The 20,240-nt window shown below is 36.2% G+C and overlaps 1 protein-coding gene across 2 annotated transcripts in view; it reads right to left on the reverse strand.

The window, feature by feature from the left end:
- Positions 1 to 69: 69 nt before the first annotated feature.
- Positions 70 to 20,240, reverse strand: part of LOC129001456 (translation initiation factor eIF-2B subunit gamma) — a 64,843-nt gene continuing 44,672 nt past the window's right edge. The window contains exons 8-12 of one of the 2 annotated variants that reach the window (XM_054428749.1): positions 14,225 to 14,418; positions 12,729 to 12,961; positions 10,275 to 10,375; positions 1,816 to 1,869; positions 70 to 320 (exon numbers count right to left, since the gene is read on the reverse strand). In XM_054428749.1, the coding sequence (XP_054284724.1) occupies positions 1,817 to 1,869; positions 10,275 to 10,375; positions 12,729 to 12,961; positions 14,225 to 14,418 (581 nt within the window). In that variant the 3' untranslated portion in view covers positions 70 to 320; position 1,816. Of the gene's footprint in view, positions 321 to 1,759; positions 1,870 to 10,274; positions 10,376 to 12,728; positions 12,962 to 14,224; positions 14,419 to 20,240 lie in introns of those variants that run through there. The other variant, XM_054428758.1, reaches the window with a different exon arrangement.

Consider the following 20,240-nt stretch of genomic DNA (forward strand, 5'->3'; position numbering starts at 1 on the left):
TCTGCAAGTTTGCTGCGGCAGAGGTAATTTTACAATATGATATTGATCAAGTCGACGGATGGGTTGATTAAAAGTATTTAATTTCCACAGGCACATGTTTTTTTCTTAACTTGGCGCATAGTAGGCGATTTTTGTCGAGGTGGCACCGTTGCATGGTCGAAGGCAGACCTAGTGGTCCACCGAGGCACACTTGTAGCTAATAATCGGCTCTCTCTACGCACACCTTCCGCATAGCGACAACTGGCCATACACATCTGCTGTTGCTCAGATACACCATTGCGTGACTTAGGCCATCCTCCTGGGCCTGGGTTAGAAGAGATCTAAAAAAAGTAGTATTTTTTTGCAATTTGGTTACATTGTAAATTAATGTCCTAAACTATTTAAGTACCAAACATTATTCATTGATTTGATTTAATGCCTCATGTCTCATTTAGGACAACACATTACATGAAAACAAAATGTCAACTACTATGCACTGAAGTGTTTGGTAGACTAGACACACACAGTAAGGGTTAGCAAAAACTAAAAGGTTCTCAAATACCTGCTCTGATATGCAACTCATAAAGAACTTCTCCCACCATACTCTGACTGTGACAAAATATTTGAACACTTGATCTACAACAGTGCAGTCTCCTGGCCAGGAAGACAACACCATAGACTGGTCAATCCAAAACCTAATCATACCGTTGTAGTTCTAAAGTTTGTTGAGTTGTACTTCCGTAGCTGTAAAAGTGAAGGCTTGCGTATGTTACTCTAGATGGCCAACATATCAGATTTTAGGGCTTAAAGTGGTAGTGTTTTGTTCTGATACTTTAGTCAAAGACAAAACTGAAAGGTTCAACAACACATGGTTGTTTGATCCTTCACTTTTAATTTGAGTCTTAAATGTACTTAAAATAAGTAAATATATTATCTTAGCCTTGCCTGAAGCTCACTGTCCCAACTTTTACCACAAAATGGTTCATCAATTATAGATCCTTTCTTGATATAACCGAGCAAATGAGAGTTTTCATCATACAATGGTAAATCTTCACACAATTTTCTTGGTCTCAGAGTTTCCGAAACACTTTTACTTTTATTGTCTTTGCAAATACAGTCTTTAAGTATACAAAAACACACTTTGCACAAATCTTTTTCATTGGATTCTCTCATATTAAAGCATACACATTTTTGTCTTGTGCTATTTGTGTTATTGACTGCTTTCTTTACAGAACAGCATATTGTGCATATCTTGGATCCATCTTTATTTTTATCTTCTTTTTTCCTATTGGGAGATTTATCTACTTCATGGCAACAACAAATTTTGTTTAAGTAACAGTTTCCGTTTGAGCAGTCACATTGGGCTTCATACAATTTATAACAATTTTTTACACATCTTGAAATCTGTTTAAGATCTGTCATTATTCACATGTGAACCATAAGTTAGAACAATTTCATAGACAAAACACAAGTAATATAATTAATTAGGCCCTAACTATCTTTCATAAATTTGTACATCAATGGAGTATCCAAGCAACAATTAGTTTGAAATGTGTGAATTAAACCCTAGCTCTGTGTCTTGTATAATACAGTGGTGTAGTTGTAAATTTCTCAGTGAGCTCACCATTGCATCCCAGAAAAACACACGTTGCTTATATTAATTTGTAGGATTTTGGAAAAAAGCTTAGCGGGAATGCCGATTACATACATTTACATACATTTTAGAAGATACTTAAAACTAATAGCAGTTTAATTTTGGAATGTTCTACAATAAGTGAACTTGTAACAAATGGATAGAAATCTTTATTTACATACAAATTAATAAAAGCAGCTCACTTCAAACAATTTCAATAAGATGGTCATCTGTCAGCACTTCATTGGAATGTTTTTCTGGAAATGAAAAAAATCATAACAAAATTAAAACTGCAGAACAACAAATAGAACTAGCAACATTTAAAAAAGAGTAAAACTTCCAGTAAACTTACATAGTAGGTTATTTGCTCAAAATTCTACAATACAATGAAACCTGGATGCAATACAATACAATGAATCCCAAAAATTATAGTAAAATTCAGGTTAGCTCGTTCGTTACGCTAACTCGCCTCCAAGTTGAAGTTCGTTCGCTACACTCACTCACCTTTTGGTTGCAAATTAGCTGTTGTCATAGATTAAAAGAAAATAATAGTGCTGCACCCTGTTGGTAATCCTTGTAACTTTAATGCTTGTTAGGTAATTTTAATAAAATCTGATGAATAAAATTTCTGTTCTTTTTTTATTACATTTATTTATAACACCAAAAATAAAACAGCTGACCAAATTATTATTAAATTAGACTGAATCATTGTTCCATTGCATACTAAATATTCATTCAGCTTAAAATATTATACTATAACAAAACTATTTAACATTTCTCCGGGCCACAACATTTTAAACATTAAGTTTTACATATTTGCTGGTATAGGTCTTCTGAAAATTCCCTTATTTAGTTTGGACGTCGACAATCCTGACTTTGCCACTTTTGCCAGGATAGGTGGCTTCTATAAACACCTTTTGACAACATGCCTCTTGAATCTGTGTTCCTCGTCTCCTTGAGTATAGACAGTTGCTTCTGAACTTGATGAAGTTCACTAGTCTTGAAATCGTACTTTCCGTCCGGCTGACCAAAGAACTGTCTGTCCGTCTCAATCGATTTGTAAGCTTTCAAGAAGTCATTCAGCGTATTCTTAGCACTGTCAGAGTCTGACTTCAGTTTAGTGATCTTGTGCTGCAACTCTATCATTTTCCGCAGCATTTCACTTTCCTTCTCTAATGCTGCTTTGTCTTTCTGTGTTACTGTAATCTCACTGTTCACTTTTAACAAAATATCTTTCTGATCCATTACTTGCTTATGGAGCGTCTTAACATCTGTATGAGCTTGATTTGCTTGCCCGGTATGTTCTTCAAGCTCTTTATCATTCAGTTGTTCATTGGTAGCCACACATTTTTCGATTTCTTGCTGTTCGTTTTCAATGCTCTTTATCAATTCTTCAATTTCTGACCTGGACGTTACAAACTCCTGCTCTTTTTCCTTCCACTTATTTCTGCTTTCCTCTGCATTTTTCTGTAATAGTTTATTTTCTTGTTCTGCAGATTTTAATTCTTTTTCTCTTGGTTTTTTTACATCTTTTACTTTAGCTTCCAGCTGCTTAACCTTTTTTGAAAACTTCTTTTCTTTTTTCTTGCACTCACTAACTCTCATGAACAATTGTATCCTGGTCTTCGCCATTTCTACGTCTGCTTGTCTGATCTCTAGCCTTTGGTTCAGGGAGTAGTGTTTGTCAGCGTCCTTATGAATTGTCCAGATCTTCTGGTCGATGTTTGCATATTCTGTCTCAAGCTGGGACGAAGCCTTCTGACTCTCTGTGAACTCTAAAATTTTCATAAACACTGATCCTCCTCTTTTAGGTGCATCTTCAAATAACATTCCGCCAGGTTCAGCGAGGTTTCTGTCCAAAGTGATACATTTCTCCCTGCTACAGTTGTGGTATGTAATCTTGGTGGCATTAGACATCTGGTCACACACAGTCACTTGACCAAAGATCCACTTTATCACTTGCTGACTTAACGCAGTACAGCACTTGCCTGTACCAACCAGGCTCTGAGCTGTATCGTAATCCTCCCTTAGACTATTCTCCAGATTCTTCTCAGAATTGGTTTGATGGACATAAATTGAATAAGATGATGAGCAGACAGCTCCGAAATTCAATAATGCCATGCACCACTCTTCTACTCTTCCACTTTCTTCTCCCCGCCACAGAAATCTTAAAGCATCTTGATCTTCGTGCCTTACTTCAAATCTCAAAAACATTTCTTTAATTAGGCTCTTAGTTACAACCTCTTGGCTTCCAAAGCGATGCTCTAACACATTTATGATCTCAGGCACGTTTTCTGAGTAAATCAAAAGTGTTGAAACAATTTCTTTTGCTTTACCGTTCAATGTTCTTTGTATCTTTTGAAGATTTTCAAGATCAGTGAAGAGGTTAATATCAGTTGAGCGTTTAAACTCAGCAATCCAAGCTAACCATTGACTGAGATCTCCACTGAAATCTGGGAGATTACACAAAACCCTAGCATTGGTCTTTTTCCCATCCGTATTGAGCTGATTTGTTAAGGTATTTTCATCTCGAGGCTCTTCATATTTAACATCTCGAGGCCTTACACCAAACCGCTCAAATAGGTCTGGAAAGGGGTTTTGAAACAATTTTATTTTGGAATTACTTGCTGGTTGATTTGCCCAAGGCCTAAACTGTTCATCTTGAGCGTTAGCATTAGGTATGTCGGATGTCACCAATTTTTGTACCCTAGGCTTTGACTGATCATCTAGATGGTCATCAATCGGCTCATCCCTTGATGGTTCATTTGCCCAAGGCGTAAACTGTTCATCTTGGGCATTACTATATGGAATTTTGAATGTACTCACCGACTTTTTGACCCTAGGCTTTGACTGATCATCTAGATGGTCATCAGCCGGCTCATACCTTGATGGTTCATTTTCCCAAGGCCTAAACTGTTCATCTTGGGCGTTCATATTAGGTATTTTGGATGTACTCACCGACCTGTTGACCCTAGGCTTTGGCTGATCATCTAGATGGTCATCAGTCGGTTCATACCTTGTCCATAAACTTGCTGGTTCATTTGCCCAAGGCTTAAACTGTTCATCTTGAGCGTTCATATTAGGTATTTTGGATGTACTCACCGACCTGTTGACCCTAGGCTTTGGCTGATCATCTAGATGGTCATCAGCCGGCTCATCCCTTACCCTCACAGTGTTGTAATTCTGTGCTTGATCATCAGGAATCATTTCATTTTCAATACCTTGCATCCAAAAGGTAACAGCTTCTTTCGTTGGTATAGGTTGATCAATTGACACGAGAGAACGCCTGGAAGTGCTACTACCTCTTGAGGACGATCTAGAATTGATTAGTGATAGTCTTTCTTCCATCAGTCTTTTCTTCAATTCTAACTCCTTTCTTTTAGCTTCTTCCTTTACTCTAGCTTCTTCTCTTTTTGCTTCTGCATTAGCTTCTGCACGTGCTATTGTGATAGCTGTTTCCTCTTCCTGAATCTTAATGAGTTCATTCATAACATCAGCGACTTCTCTGTTCCTCCTGCTGCTACTTTTACTTTTATTGGATCTTCTATCAGAAGAAGGAAAGGATAGTGCACTTTTTGCAGAGACATCAAGGCAAACTTTTTCAACTTCTGCACTGTCCTTTTTCTCTTCTCTTTTTGTACAGGATCTTGTAGTCATACGAGATAATGGTTCTTTATTTGACATGATTCGACGGGTTTTCGGCACCAAATGTTAGGTAATTTTAATAAAATCTGATGAATAAAATTTCTGTTCTTTTTTTATTACATTTATTTATAACACCAAAAATAAAACAGCTGACCAAATTATTATTAAATTAGACTGAATCATTGTTCCATTGCATACTAAATATTCATTCAGCTTAAAATATTATACTATAACAAAACTATTTAACAATGCTATTGAACATCATAGAACAGAACCAACTTGTTTAATTAAAACAGCTCTTAAGATTCATTAATTCCTTTTAAATATGAAAAATCATATACCCCGTTTTGACAAATATGTGTGAGTTTCGCGTATATGTTTTTGTGTTTTAACGACGCCTTTTGGCTGAACAGTCCGACGATGGCACAGTGATGCTGAAACGGCCGTAACAAGTTGAATAAATCAGGAGCTGGATGACAAAGGTAAAATTTCAATTTAGTAAAAATCATAAGGTTAACATGGGAAACACCAGATCCACTGGGGCGGAGCCCGAAAGCCCGATCAGAATAAAAACTACTTAGTTTTCCTATTTAATGCCCAAAGAATCGGTGTACCGAATTTCAGCCTCCTAGGTAAATGGGAAGTGGGAGAGAATTAGTGATGAGTGAGTCAGTGAGGGCTTTGCCTTTTATATAGATTAAACAATTCTTCAAAATTAGCATGTGTATACTTTAAGATATTAAACTAATCACATTACATTAATTACCATCTATATAAATAAAATTAGAGTTTTGTCTGTACATTGCTCAGAATTATATATTTTTAGGCTATTTTTACTTTTTATACATTAAAGAAGCAGAAACAAGTCTTATCTATATTTCTGTCTGTCTGTCTGTCTGTAACACTCAAGATGGCATTTTACGCAATCTTCTCCATGAAAACGAGAGTACCTATCAAGATCCAAGTCATATTAATGTATTCAATGGATTGGCAAGAGTGTCTTTAGCCATTAAAATATGGCCTCACTTCTTTGTAAATAAAATTACGGACGTTAAAAAATGACGTTTTGTGCGATTTTTGTCAAATTTTCGTTCAATTTTTATCACATAATCATTTATTTATGAAATAACGAACAGCTGTTCGGATCAAGATTATTTTTTCTAGCTGTCACTGATATGTTTACAAATGTTGTTTACAAATACCGCAACCATTTCCGATCACGTTTTGAAAGCAAATCCCAACCAAGTGAAATTAAAAACGTTTTTCTTACATAACGGATTTAATTAATCGCAAGTGCAATATTATAGTGTAACCGTAAATAAAATTAAATAACTAGGCATCATCCAGGTCAGGAACCAGAAATTCTTTGTGTATAAAACTGTTCTTGAGTTTTGATAACCAGAAAGAAGACCTTGAATCAGTGTTGTATAGGGCTGGGATACTTAATGATTGTCGCCAATAGCTTACAAACAAGGTTTCCACTCATTGACGGCGCTTCAATGGTGATTGTATAAAGTGTAAAGTAAAAAATCACAACTGCAGTGGGTGATTGTAACAGAGGTATACGGATGATGCTAAACTCGCTTTTCCAATGTGTCACTTTCTGTTTCTACTCACCGTGTGATGCAATCGCTGGACCATACAGCCAATAGGCCCGTAGCCCATCTCTTGGGTACGTACGCCTACCTATTTATTCATAACAACCTTTTCGACGACGATCCTTGATACCCGTACTTTTCCATAGAATACATGGCCTACCTACTTAAGAAATAAAATTACAAATGTCCAAAAACCCAACATGTGTGATTATTGTCACATTCAAATGACTACTATAAGATCCCCGTGCGTAGAACGGGCACACAGCTAGTACCTAATAAACAATAGGTATAGTACTGTATAGTAGATACAGTAAACGATCACGCACAATGCCAAACTGCACTACTAGTACTAACTGGCAAGTGGTTAAAATCTAAAGAAGAAACACTGAACTTTATAATGCAATTAAATAAAATTGAGTGACATGGCTTGCCTCAAAATCAATTGAATGCTAATCTATTAGGAAGTGTGATAATGATTGAAAACCAAAAATAAAAAGATTTAAAGAATCACAAGTTCATTTGCACTCTTGCACTGTTTACAGTATCACTTAATTAAGATGCAGACTGTGCATAAAATTAAGAGGAGATTAACTGTGTAGCTACGTTACTACAGTCAGCTATCTTTAAGCAAGGACCCAATGATCAAACATTATTTATTAAAACCCAATGACCATTTGTCATTGGTCATTTTAACTATAAAGTTAAAAATCAACTAGTGGCTTGTAGGGACATAAGTCCCTAAAAAGCTCAAATGGAAAAGAAATTATTGTAATATTTAAACAAACTCAGTAATATGTGTCAGGATAGATATCCCAGTACAACATATATTTTGTGTTAAAAAAACAGTTATTTGTCTTTGTTTGCTTTTGTTGATGTTATTTTCAATCAAGAATTTTAATGATTCCAGAGGCTTAACTGCTAAAGAATAAATATTGGTTTATTAAGGTAGCTTTGGTTTTTTAGTTAATGCTGATAAAAAGGCTTCAACGATTGAAATACAGTATTGGAAATTGTCTTCGTCAAATAAGAAAAGGCAAAAAATGGTGTGTTGATATTTAAACTTAGTTCTTGGTCAAATCCGCTAAATTAGCATCCCTACCCTACCCAGTTATTATTTCTTAAGTCTATGCTCATTTTGTAAAGGTTTAACAAAATTAGTCTTAAGTTTAGGCATCCCATTGACAGAACTTAACCCTAAATTTGTTTCTGATGAACATTAAAAAAACCACTATTATTAGCCAAGTGTAAGTATATGTGGTGGTGCGATTGATTTACATATTCTACAAAAAAGGGCCTAATCAACGTTTGATTACTAACTATTTTGCGACTGGTTAGTGTTCCATTACCCAGTTATCGAAACTAATCACGACATAAATACTTTTTGTTAGTTTTAAGAAACGGAAATTACCTCTATGTTCTACTGTTATACAGGGTGTCCATAAAAAACGTTTCAGGACTTTGGGAAATGAATCCCCATACTAAAAGGAAGAAAAAAGTTTATGGGAAGGTATGTCCGAAAATGCATATTAACCCAGATATCCGCCATTTTGTTTTTTATACAAAAATATTTTTATCTGTGAAGTTTTTTATTCGACGATTATGAAATTTGGTATACATGTTAATATACACAAGACCTATAATAGAAAAAATAATAAAGTTGTTCCGATTGTAAATTTCAAAATGGCGGCCGTTTGAATTTTTCTAACTTAAATAACTCAAAAACGGCTAATTTTATGAAAAAACGTCAAGAATACTTTTTTTTAGCATTTTTAATTTCCTATCAAACGATACCAAGATCAAAAAGATCGGACAAAAGATAACTGAAATATAACGTTTTTTGTGTAAAAATAAGGCAAAAATTAAGGGTTCCTCTACTAACTTTGCCTTATTTTTACACAAAAAACGTTATATTTCAGTTATCTTTTGTCCGATCTTTTTGATCTTGGTATCGTTTGATAGGAAATTAAAAATGCTAAAAAAAGTATTCTTGACATTTTTTCATAGAATTAGCCGTTTTTGAGTTATTTAAGTTAGAAAAATTCAAACGGCCGCCATTTTGAAATTTACAATCGGAACAACTTTATTATTTTTTCTATTATAGGTCTTGTGTATATTAACATGTATACCAAATTTCATAATCGTCGAATAAAAAACTTCACAGATAAAAATATTTTTGTATAAAAAACAAAATGGCGGATATCTGGGTTAATATGCATTTTCGGACATACCTTCCCATAAACTTTTTTCTTCCTTTTAGTATGGGGATTCATTTCCCAAAGTCCTGAAACGTTTTTTATGGACACCCTGTATATAGGTAGGTGCTTTCTTTTCTACCGTGCATTCTAGGCTATATTATTTGAACCTTTTTTGCTTGGAGCAATTAACAAAGTACTTAAGTACTTAATGAACAAATACCTGTACGAACCTACTTCATCTTTATTCCCAAATTGTTTTCTAAGAGTAACCGTTGAGGTTATTCCACTTCATACAAAATATTGATTCAACACTACAATAAATCTCAAATATAAATGTTAGTGAATTTACAAAAAAGTGTTGAATAAATCTTTAACATATGTTTTGAAATAAAAACAAAGAAGATCTTCTTTTAATCTTGAATTGTTTCTTTAATCTTGAAAACAATTATTTATTTCAACTTCAACTTTGACATAACTAAAAAGTCTTGATTATTATGGGTAACGTTATCCCTTTATATAGTTGGTTTTACATAGTATACATTACATTGCAGAATTGACTGACAAATGAGTAATCCAAATGTAAGCTTACTTGCTTAATGATAAATCACGATCAGCTGTATTGAAGAAAACAAAAATCAGCAGTAAATGGCTTCTAATGCTATTTTTATGGAGAACATTTTACGTTATATCTAATTTTGTGTTAAGATTTTGGGAATTTCACTATTTTTCCCACCGTCACGGGACCTTTAATTTGAGCCCTCTCCCGTCGTTCTACGACTTCCCAGTCGCCCACAATTTTGACGCAAAGAATCGGCTTACGTAATTAATATATAGATGGTTGTTAAATAATCAATGACCCTTATTTTTGTTCAGAATCAAACAGGCAACCTCTTCATTATGAACCATTCAGTAAAGCAGTTTTAAGTCAGCCATACTAATTGAAAATTTGAACTACCGGTATCATAAGATTATTTTGAGGTTGGTTTTGGAACACTTGGAAATTATATGAAGAAGAAGAAGCAGATACTCAACTAACTCATCTAAGAAAGGGAGTTCAAAGCATTACACAAAGCTCATAACACAACACAATAAACTTTATAATTTACTGAATATGAAGCAGCCTCCAAGGGATGTGAGTTTGTGGTATTATTTCTGTTCTTCCTTCCTTTATGTGTTCTTATGGTTATTTAAATAATATTTCCTCTGAATACTAAGTGATCTCACCTCCAGCAGAAACTATGTGACTTCCCACCAGACAGTCCTTGAGATCACAACTGTCTTCCACCACTGCATCAGCACAAAGCACACAGTTGACTATAACACACCTGTGACAACCAACCAACACAACCTTTAGTTAAAACTATGTAATAATCTAACAACACCCATCATCTAAGTTTAGTTAAGATATTTTCAGTTTAGATGTAAAAATTATTCTTAGAATCCTTCCCTAAAATGAATGACTTTGATTTAACTTTCAATGCTTTTAATTTAAAGTTACTTCTTGTATCTTTGTTACTATCTGCAGCCTTCTGCCCATATCAAATTGCATCTGCAAATAGCTTCTGAAAATTAGATCAATTTTCTAAGGATCAATCCCTTATGGTATAATGGAAGCCGCCAGTTTGACAGCAGGCTTTTTGACCGATTCTTCAATAGAAAAATGTAAAGAATTGTTTTAAATCAAAACCAACAAAATACCATTTGAATCAGTAAAATCAAAGGACCTTTTCCATCATATTTTCATCAATATTCATCAATATTTTCTAAAATTATTTTATAAAATGGTGTATAGCTCTTTCAATTGTATACCGCATATTAAATGCTTTACAGTATAATAAAAGGTAAATAATAAGAAATAACAAGGTGGCGAGCATAAGCCCCTCAGGGGGATTTGGGCCCTAACCCTTTCCTCAAGACCGCTGTGAGTTAGTTAATCTGTACTGTGTCCAGCCTACTCGGGGTGCCACTGTTACTAAAGGCAGCGGATCTATGCTGGCAGTTTGAATTTCTGCCCTGGAGTCAAGGAGCAGCCACAATAATATGAACCTGGGGCCGGGGTGATGGACTGGTGTTCAGGCTATATGGTGGTTCAGGCCCAGTGTCATTGAGCAGCAGGCGGGGTGAATGGATCAAGGAAAAGCTCCTGCACAGCCCTCCAGTTCTAGTATTTGTGCAGTGGGGCTGGAGAAGGTATTGATGGGCAGAGTGTATGGGAAACACTGCCATCAAACTGCTAACTGGTGTGTTTAGGAGCAGGAAATGATGTCTGACAGTAAAACTACGGACACTACCCCAGATGGGTCAGCGCCTCGGCATAATCCCACCCCTCCATCATAGAGGGCTTGCCCATGGATTCTGGGGAGGGCAAATTACCAGAACTGGGGAGGGCAGTGAGGGGCAAAGAGGCTTTTGCCAGGAGCTCCCTTACAGCTAGATCTCCAACCAATAATGACTTGCTCATGCTTGAAGAAGCGCACAGGGCTGTGGTGGATTGTGCCGCTGATTCAAGCACTTGTGCTGACATAACCCTGGGCTCTGTCTCATAGGCGGCAACGTGGGATTCAAGCATGAAGACCCATGACAGTGCATCTGTTCCAGAGCAGGAAAGTCGACAGCCAGGTCTTCCAGTGTGTGGAGGACACAGGTGAGGGAGAGGAAGGAGGCCGAGGGTACTTGGCTTTCTAAAGCTGCGTACAGGAAATCTCACGGGTATGTCAACAGACCCAAGAGGAAAAGGCAGGTGGAAATTCCTAGTTTTGATACGTTTTGACACAAATTACAAGAACGGGGAGATACAATTAACAAATAGTTTTTTCTTACAAATAAACTTTAGAGTCCTTTTTCAGAATTTTACATTTAAATTACAATAAAAGGACAGGGATCTTCATTCTTTTGGCTCCTCATTTCATCTAACAAATTAGTTCATTGTTGTACATCAACATCACATGGTGTTTCAAACATTCAAATAAGTAACAAAATCAATGCCATCTGTAATAGACAGAAGAAAGAAATGCTATAACAAACTTAAATAATACTTTAGAGAGTACAGAACAACAGCCATTCTGTGGAATTTCTCGTGGGTATGCATGCCAGTCAAATATGTTACGGGCTCAGGAGGAACACAGGAAAAGATGGGTTAGGCTTTAACACCACAGAGTAAGCAAGCTCTTCTCCCCTTCCCAGACGGTCGCCTCGAATGCTCTACGATTAGACAGGAGGCAACTAAGATGGATCACAGGAATAGTCACAGGACATGGCTTCCTGAAACTGCACCTGCTTCGCTTGAGGATCTACAATACTACATGTAAAAAATGTGGGCAGAACGAGGAGACTGCAGATCATCTACTGTATGACTGTAAAGCTCTGAATGAGGTAAGGTAAAGCACTCTTTGAACAATGATAAGGGGTAGACACCTTCCTCAGGAGGAGCTCATAGATAGGATTCTGCAGTTCATCAAGCATCTCAGGTTTGACAGGCTCTGACGCACCAAGCAGTGAGCATAGAAAGCCCATCTGCAGATGACGTGCAAACATAAGCCATAAGCTAATGCTAAATAACTAAGCAAAATAAAAATTAATTACTATATCTCATGTTTTGAAGTTTCCTAGTAATTTTGGTTTTCAAAAGACAGAATTATAGTTTTGTAATATGCCTATGGTAGACATTATGGAACATACCCTTCTCCAACTTGACTGCCGCTCATGAGGACACTGTTGAGTACCCTGGTGCGAGGCTTGATGATGCTGTGAGGACCCAGGATGGAGGCTTTGACACTCGTACGCTCAGCTACCACAGCCTTCTCACCTACCAAGCAAGACTCTCTCTCCAACTGAGAACTGGCCACCACAGCTGACGGAGCCACAGACACTAGCTCCACCTCTCCTGTGATGGCTGTCCACCTATCAACAATCTGTAACAGACAACATCTACATGAATCAGGTGTTCTTCATCAGCTGTTTGTTCTCGGTTTCATTTGTAGGGAACAGTCAAAACTTCGAGCAGAGCTATATCATGACGCAATACATGCACGAACAGAAAATGAAAAAGTTTGGACATATTTTGATTCCGAGGATAAATATGTGCCCGTAGGAAACAAACTTACTATTTAAAATGGAAAGATGCCAATTTCCTTTAGCTTTGTCATTTGCAATGACAATCACTAAAGCACTAGGGCAATCACTTAAAAGAGTAACACTGCTCTTACCCAGACCAGTTTTCAGTCATGGACAACTATATGTTGCTTTAAGTAGGACTACATATTTTGATGGTGAACGCAACATTTCACGGTAAATTCTGACCAGGGTAATCTCCCTGAAGGTGATTTCACAACTAAAAACATAGTTTTCAAGGAAGTACTTTTGTGAATAAAATATATTTTTTAGTGTTTATTTTTAAAAGGGGTTTCTTCAAGCAGTAATTTTATGTTCTTCAAATATGCTACATATTGTTTTATTAAATGTTTTATTAAATGTGTTTAAAAATCTTTACAAAAATAACTATAAAATACTTGATAACTTATTAATTTACTAAATATAAGACATATACAGCTAGAAAGTGGTTGAACAGCTTTCCTTCTAAGGCTTCATTACTGTATTTTATTTTCGATTTAGAGCTAATATATAACACGATGAATTTTTTAAATAAATTTGTATGTTATTTTGCGGCGCGTTGAGCCGCACGGGTTCACTAGTGGTGAATAAATTGTTTCAACAAAATCAAAGAAAAGTGTACTATCTGTTGTAAGCTTTTGTTACAAACGAATCAGAAACAAGTGTTAGCAACAAAAAGTACCAAACATTTTTTTCCAAACTACGGTATAAACACGGCTTTACTTACTATGAGATATCCTACATTCTACTGCACCCACAAAAAGTGTGTACCATATACTTCAGGGGTATATGTATGGAGTTGAGATGATTTTGTTTACGCGGAAGGAAGAGATTTTATAAGGTATAGTAGGGATGATGCTAAGAATAATTTTTCGTATTAAATTAGCACAACCAGGATCTTTAATCAATAATTATCAACATGACATTATTTGTTAACGTGTTACTGTTTTGTACATTGTAACTAATTTGTCTGAATCAATTACTAAATCTTAATTACAACTTTAGTTTATTTTCGTTGGCCTATCAAAACACCCCTATGGAGAGTCAAAGTTTAATAGGTTTACCTCTCTGTTGATGCGGCAATATTCCTGCAGGGTGTTAGCTCTGGTAGCAAAGTTTTGCTCTGAAGCTATATGAGCATAGCAACGTATCAGGTCTCCATGGTACGCTGGCCTCTGATCACCTCGGTGGTCGGAATAACTGGACATTGAACGCACTTTTGAAGCCAACTTCTCTTCTTCGGCCATGTCTATTAGCTCTAAAGTGAAAATGGGTGGTACATTATTGATAAGACATGCATTCTCAGAATTAGAGTTTAGAGTATCTGCATCTATACTAAATTAATTAAATCCCACTAGTATAAAGTAACGTAAGCTCTTAACAGTCTTAACATTTTTACCATTTTTATTTTCTGTATCTAAATTACCAATCATAATGCAACATTTTTAGTGTCAAGTTTTGTTTTTGGTTTTATTAATTTAGTTTCTAATAAATGCAGATTTTGTCAGGTTTTCATAACAACAGTTGTCTTTACAGAAAAAAGTACAGTTGCAGTTGTATTTGGTACATATAGCTTAAAAGTTAGCTTATCACGTTTAGAAAAGGTTTAAATACCTGCTATAAAGTAATCCAATTTTGTTGTTGGCACAACTAGTTTCGGTGTCTGTGTGACACCATCATCAGGCTGCACAAGGACAGTTTTCTTTCTTCATACGAAGAGCGTCATATTTACACGAAAATAAATAAACATTTAAACACGACACAAACACGAATACGAGACATTTATGGTAACTGATCAGTTAAGAAAACAGATGACGCTAACCCGGCGGAGTTTGAGTCCAGACTGCACCGAAACTAGTTGTGCTAACAACAAAATTGGATTGCTTTATAGCAGGTATTTAAACCTTTTCTAATATTATTTGGCAATCCGGAAGCTAACAACTACAATGAAGTTATCACGTTTATTACAATTTATTTAAAGATTTTTGTTTCAAAATTAGGAATTGGCTTAATTAGAATCGTTAAGACATAGCACACCAACAAGACATATTTAATACTATTAAACAACTATTTATGGAATTGTACGAATACAAAAAATTTGTTTGTTTTGTAAAATATCTTAAATTTCTGTTTTAAAAGTCTTATCAAGTCAAGTTATTATTTTATCATTTTTAAATTTTAACTTATGCAAGAAGCTGAATGTTAATTGCGTTTATTCCTCAGTAGTGATAGAGAAATTGCTTTATTTTATTAGCTTAGTTATTTTAATTACGATGTATTACGTCCCAAGTATGTGTGTGTGTGTGAATGTGTCTGTTGCAGCTATGCCGGTGCGCATCATCGGCGCCTCGCCGCGGGTCCGAGCTGTAGGTCCAGGATAGCGGACCTGCATAGCGTTGCCTCAGTGACCCCTCCCCAGCCCACTCCTCTCCCACTGATAATGCCCAGATACTTATCAACAACCTTGCTCCCTTTGCCAAACAATTCAAAGCTGCTCACATCAATGCTCAATCTCTCACAAAACATATTGACAAAGTCAGAGCAATATTTCGGACTCAAAATTTTGAAATCATTGCAGTTTCAGAGACTTGGTTGAAGCCGAGTATTTCGCCTGGGTTGATCGCACTGTCTGGCTATTCCGTTTTCAGAAACAATTGCTAAGGAAAAACAGGTGGGGGCGTGGCCGTTTATGTGAAAGATGGTTTGCAAGCCAGGCAGTTGTACGAGTCCCCGGGTGAGTACTCTGCTAAACCTGAATTTATTTTTTTGGAAATTCGTTTGTCTGGTTCGGATGCTCTTCTCCTGGGGACATGTTACCGTCCTCCAGGAGTGGGGCATTTGGCCGACTTTGAAAATACTCCCTAGTCGTGTCGTGATCATGGGTGACTTTAACTGTGACTTACTCAAACCTGGACGTTACGATTGCAGACAACTGACAAACATGTTTGACTCTTGCAACTTGACGATACTACCACTGGACCCAACCCATCACACTGCTGAAGCTAATACATTACTAGACCTTATTATTCTAAGTGATCCCGAATTTTCAGTTCATCATGGCCAGTTTCCAGTCCCTGCCATTTCTCGACATGACCTTATTTATTGTGCCCTTGCCACGAGAGCTCCCAAGCCCGAAGAAAAACTCATATCTTACAGAGATTTTAGAAATTTTAATGAAGCAAATTTTTTGTCTGATGTAAATTTAACGCCTTGGCACTCCATACATACCCTGGAGTCAGTTGATGATATGGTCGATTCACTTAATGAAACCATTTTAAAATTATATGACAAACACGCTCCAATTGTCAACCGTAGGGTTAGTAAAAGTCGCTCCGTTCCTTGGATTAATGATGTGATAATTGGTTTAATGGCTCCGCGGGACTCAGTCCATCGCAGAGTCAAAAGAACTAGGGATCAAGGGCTCATGGCCCAATATCGCCAGCTTAGAAATCAAGTAAAACAACATTTACGTAATGCTCGACTCCAATTTGTTAATAGATTGTTTTCTGAAGGAAAGCAATCCTCTGCTATTTGCTGGCGTAATATAAAATGTTTTGGATTTGGAAAGCAAGTTAACATTGTCCCCATATCAATTCCGTTGAACGATTTAAATGATTATTTTTTAACAGTTTCATCACAGACAAACGGTAAAATAGTTCAGAACCATTTAACAGAGTTACGCCATTTGCCAAATTCCATCACTCAATTTAACTTCAAACCAATATTGCAAATCGATGTTTAGAAGGCTATAAGGCGGTTACGTCTGACGCCACTGGTTCTGACAGAATCCCAATTTCTTTAATTAAACGTATCTTGTTTGCTCTCCTGTCTCCTCCCAACATTAACTTTCATATTTAATACTTCACTAAGATCAGGTATTTTCCCAGAAAAGTGGAAGTCTGCGCTAGTCCGTCATTTGAATAAAAACTCATCCCCATCGCTTCCGCAAGACTACAGACCAATTAGCATTCTTCCCGCTCTTTCTAAGGCACTAGAAAGAGTCATTCACTCCCAAGTTTCTGACTTCTTGGTACAAAACAACATCCTCAATAGCTTTCAATCAGGTTTTCGTAAATCTTACAGTACTGAAACGGCAATGCTTCATGTAACTGATGACATACGATTTGCTATGGATCGTAGCCAATGTACTATCTTAACATTATTTGACTTTAGTAAAGCCTTCGACACCGTAAACCATAGCATTCTTCTAGCCAAACTCAAACTGTTAGGTTTCTCTGATAATTCACTAAAATGGATGAGATCATATCTTCAGAGCCGAAAGCAGTGTGTTTCTCATGACAACTTGACGTCCGACTGGAGACATGTTCCCTGCGGAGTTCCCCAGGGTTCAATTCTTGGTCCTCTGCTTTTTACCATTTACATCAATGACATCAGTACAGTTCTACACCACGCAAAGTTTCATTTGTACGCTGATGACTTGCAAATCTATTCTCATTTTAAAGTGAGCGATGCAAATGAAACTATAAACATGATGAATCACAACATCAACAGAATTGTTCAATGGGCAGAAAAGAACGGACTTAGACTCAATCCTGACAAAACAAAGCCAATCATCATAGGTCACTCACGGTTACTCAACAAAGTGGACTTAGACTATTTACCAAAAATCACTGTAAACAGAACCACCACGGAATACCAGGACAAAGTAAATACCCCCGCCGCAGCAAACCTGCAGACTTAGCGAATTTCCATTTGCCTGATTATATTTAAACTAAAATGTCTCCTTAAAAATATCACATTTATTCCCAATTTAAACAGAGTTAGTTTAATGAGTACTAGGTTTGCTGCAACAGGGAGGGTAAAAAGTTTTTTTTAAATGTAAAATATTAAAAGGTACTGTGGTTTAGTAAGAAATTAATGTATTTTCCAAATTTGATCAAAATATGTTCATAAACAAGCAAACAACAACAGTTGACTTATTCTCCATTAGAATAACATGGGAATTTCAAAATTACAATTTTTTTGAATTTTCTCCGTAACAATTAGGCGCATAATAACGCTTCAATATACTAAATTATTTGTTTTTTTAAGCTCTACAAAATGGTTAAAAAAGAAATTGTGAAATTTTGTGTTTTTAGGGTCAAAAATGGGAAAACCCTATTTTTACCCCATAAAACCCCCCATAAACCCCCGTTCCCATAGTCCGATCATGCTGGTTCGCGAACTCATTCAAGTTTATCCCGCCTTACACCTTCAAACCAAATGTTATCAAAATCGGACAAAAATTACTCAAGTTATCGTGCGGATGGACACATATATATATATATATATATATAAAAATTTGAACGAATGGTGTTTTTGGCCTCTGGGGACATCAAAAGGAAAAAGTAAATCGGTCCCGGGCTTAGGTCTTACCATGAGACCTACGGTAATAGCTACTTCCCTATAGGGAAATTCGCTAAAAGTCTTGGTTTGACTCTAAACCGCACATTGGACTGGACTGACGCGGTGTTAAGCACTTTAAAAAAGTGTTTGCACTACTGCAACACTGTGATTAATGATATGACTTTGGCTTTGGCAACAAAATTACAACGTGTACAAAATTATTGTGTTTGATTCTTGTTCAATCTTAGGCTCAATTTTTAAATTAGAGGACGTCAGAAAAATACGAATACTTTCCATTACTCATTCAGCCATCAATCTTAGAATTCCAAAATATCTTGCAAAGAATTTTAAATTTTTGAATGGAAGAGGCGCAAGGGATACCCACTCTGGCTCGTCCACGCTTCACATTCCTCATCACAGAACAACTGTTTATAATAAATCATTTTTATTTTTAGTAACAGCATGCCGCCTATGGAACTCCATGCCTCTACCCATCAAATCTATAGAAAACCGATCCCGACTGATGGTGGCGCTGAAAGAATATTACCTTGACCGGATGGCGTGCGTTAGGTCTAGATGCAGCAGAGGGTGTATGTGTGTGTGACTGTATGTTAGGGAAGATGAATAGATTCATGCTATTTTATTACTAGTTATGTTACAAACTTTATTGTATTTTTGTTATTATTTTGTTGTTATTATTAGTTTATTAGAGGTTAACTGTAAGAAAGGACCATGAGGTCCTAAGTTCGCCTCAATAAAGAAGCATTTTCATTTGATTATTTAACACTGTTATTACTGAGATTTTTACAATGAGCCAAAAAGGTCAGTATAAACCTGCACTATATAAATTACTGATGGACATAATTTATAAAAGGAGCTCCATCACTCAAAAAATCACTCTCAAAACCTTCTGGGGGTGTCACTACTCATTATATTTACCTTTTTTCTGTACTATTAATTTCCCTTTTGTGCTTTTTATTTAATACTAGCAGAGTACCCGTTCTTCGTATGGGGTTGGCGTATAAGGTATAAAATGCTTATTGCACTTATACTCTAGCTTTGCTTTGCAATGGGGGAGGATAAGGCTTGAAAGAATTTGGTACTTTATATTTACAGTATGCTATAGTATTATAGATGTAGTATAGTATAAACAGTATAGTATTACACATCTTCCATAGCCATTCTGTTCTACCACTGCACCTAAAAAATGTAAAAAGTAAATTTTTAAAGATTAACACAATATCACAAATTATTAAAAACATAAACATTACTGACCACTTCTAGATGAGCTAGAGACTTGAAATTTTCGGTGGTCGTAGGTCTAGTGCCCAAACCCCCGGGAAAAATCTAAAAAGTCGCATTTTCAAATTTCAACCCCCCCGAAATTTCCAATTCCCCCCCCCCATGTTATTCTTATGGGAAATAACATTGAAAATTGCCGACTTTGGTATGCTCATCTGAACCACTTAGAAACGTTCTAGACACTTGAAATTTGGTAATAACGTAGTATGGTATCTTAAATTAAGGGGAAAATGTGCAAAAGTCCCTTTTTCAAATTTTAACCCCCCCGAAAAATCCAAAATGGCGGACCTCTGAAAACAACAAAACGTTTTTTTCAAAGGGCTATAGCTTGAAAACGGTAAGAGCTAGAAAAGATTTGAAAAAATTTTCATGAACAGGAATTAAATTTTCTACAAGACACTATTTGGGTTTTCCGAAAATCGCACTCCTTAA

The sequence above is a fragment of the Macrosteles quadrilineatus genome, unplaced genomic scaffold (assembly GCF_028750875.1).
Source record: "Macrosteles quadrilineatus isolate MER2022 unplaced genomic scaffold, UCM_ALF_1.0 Scaffold_1__1_contigs__length_201487025, whole genome shotgun sequence".
Taxonomy (NCBI): Eukaryota; Metazoa; Arthropoda; class Insecta; order Hemiptera; family Cicadellidae; genus Macrosteles; species Macrosteles quadrilineatus.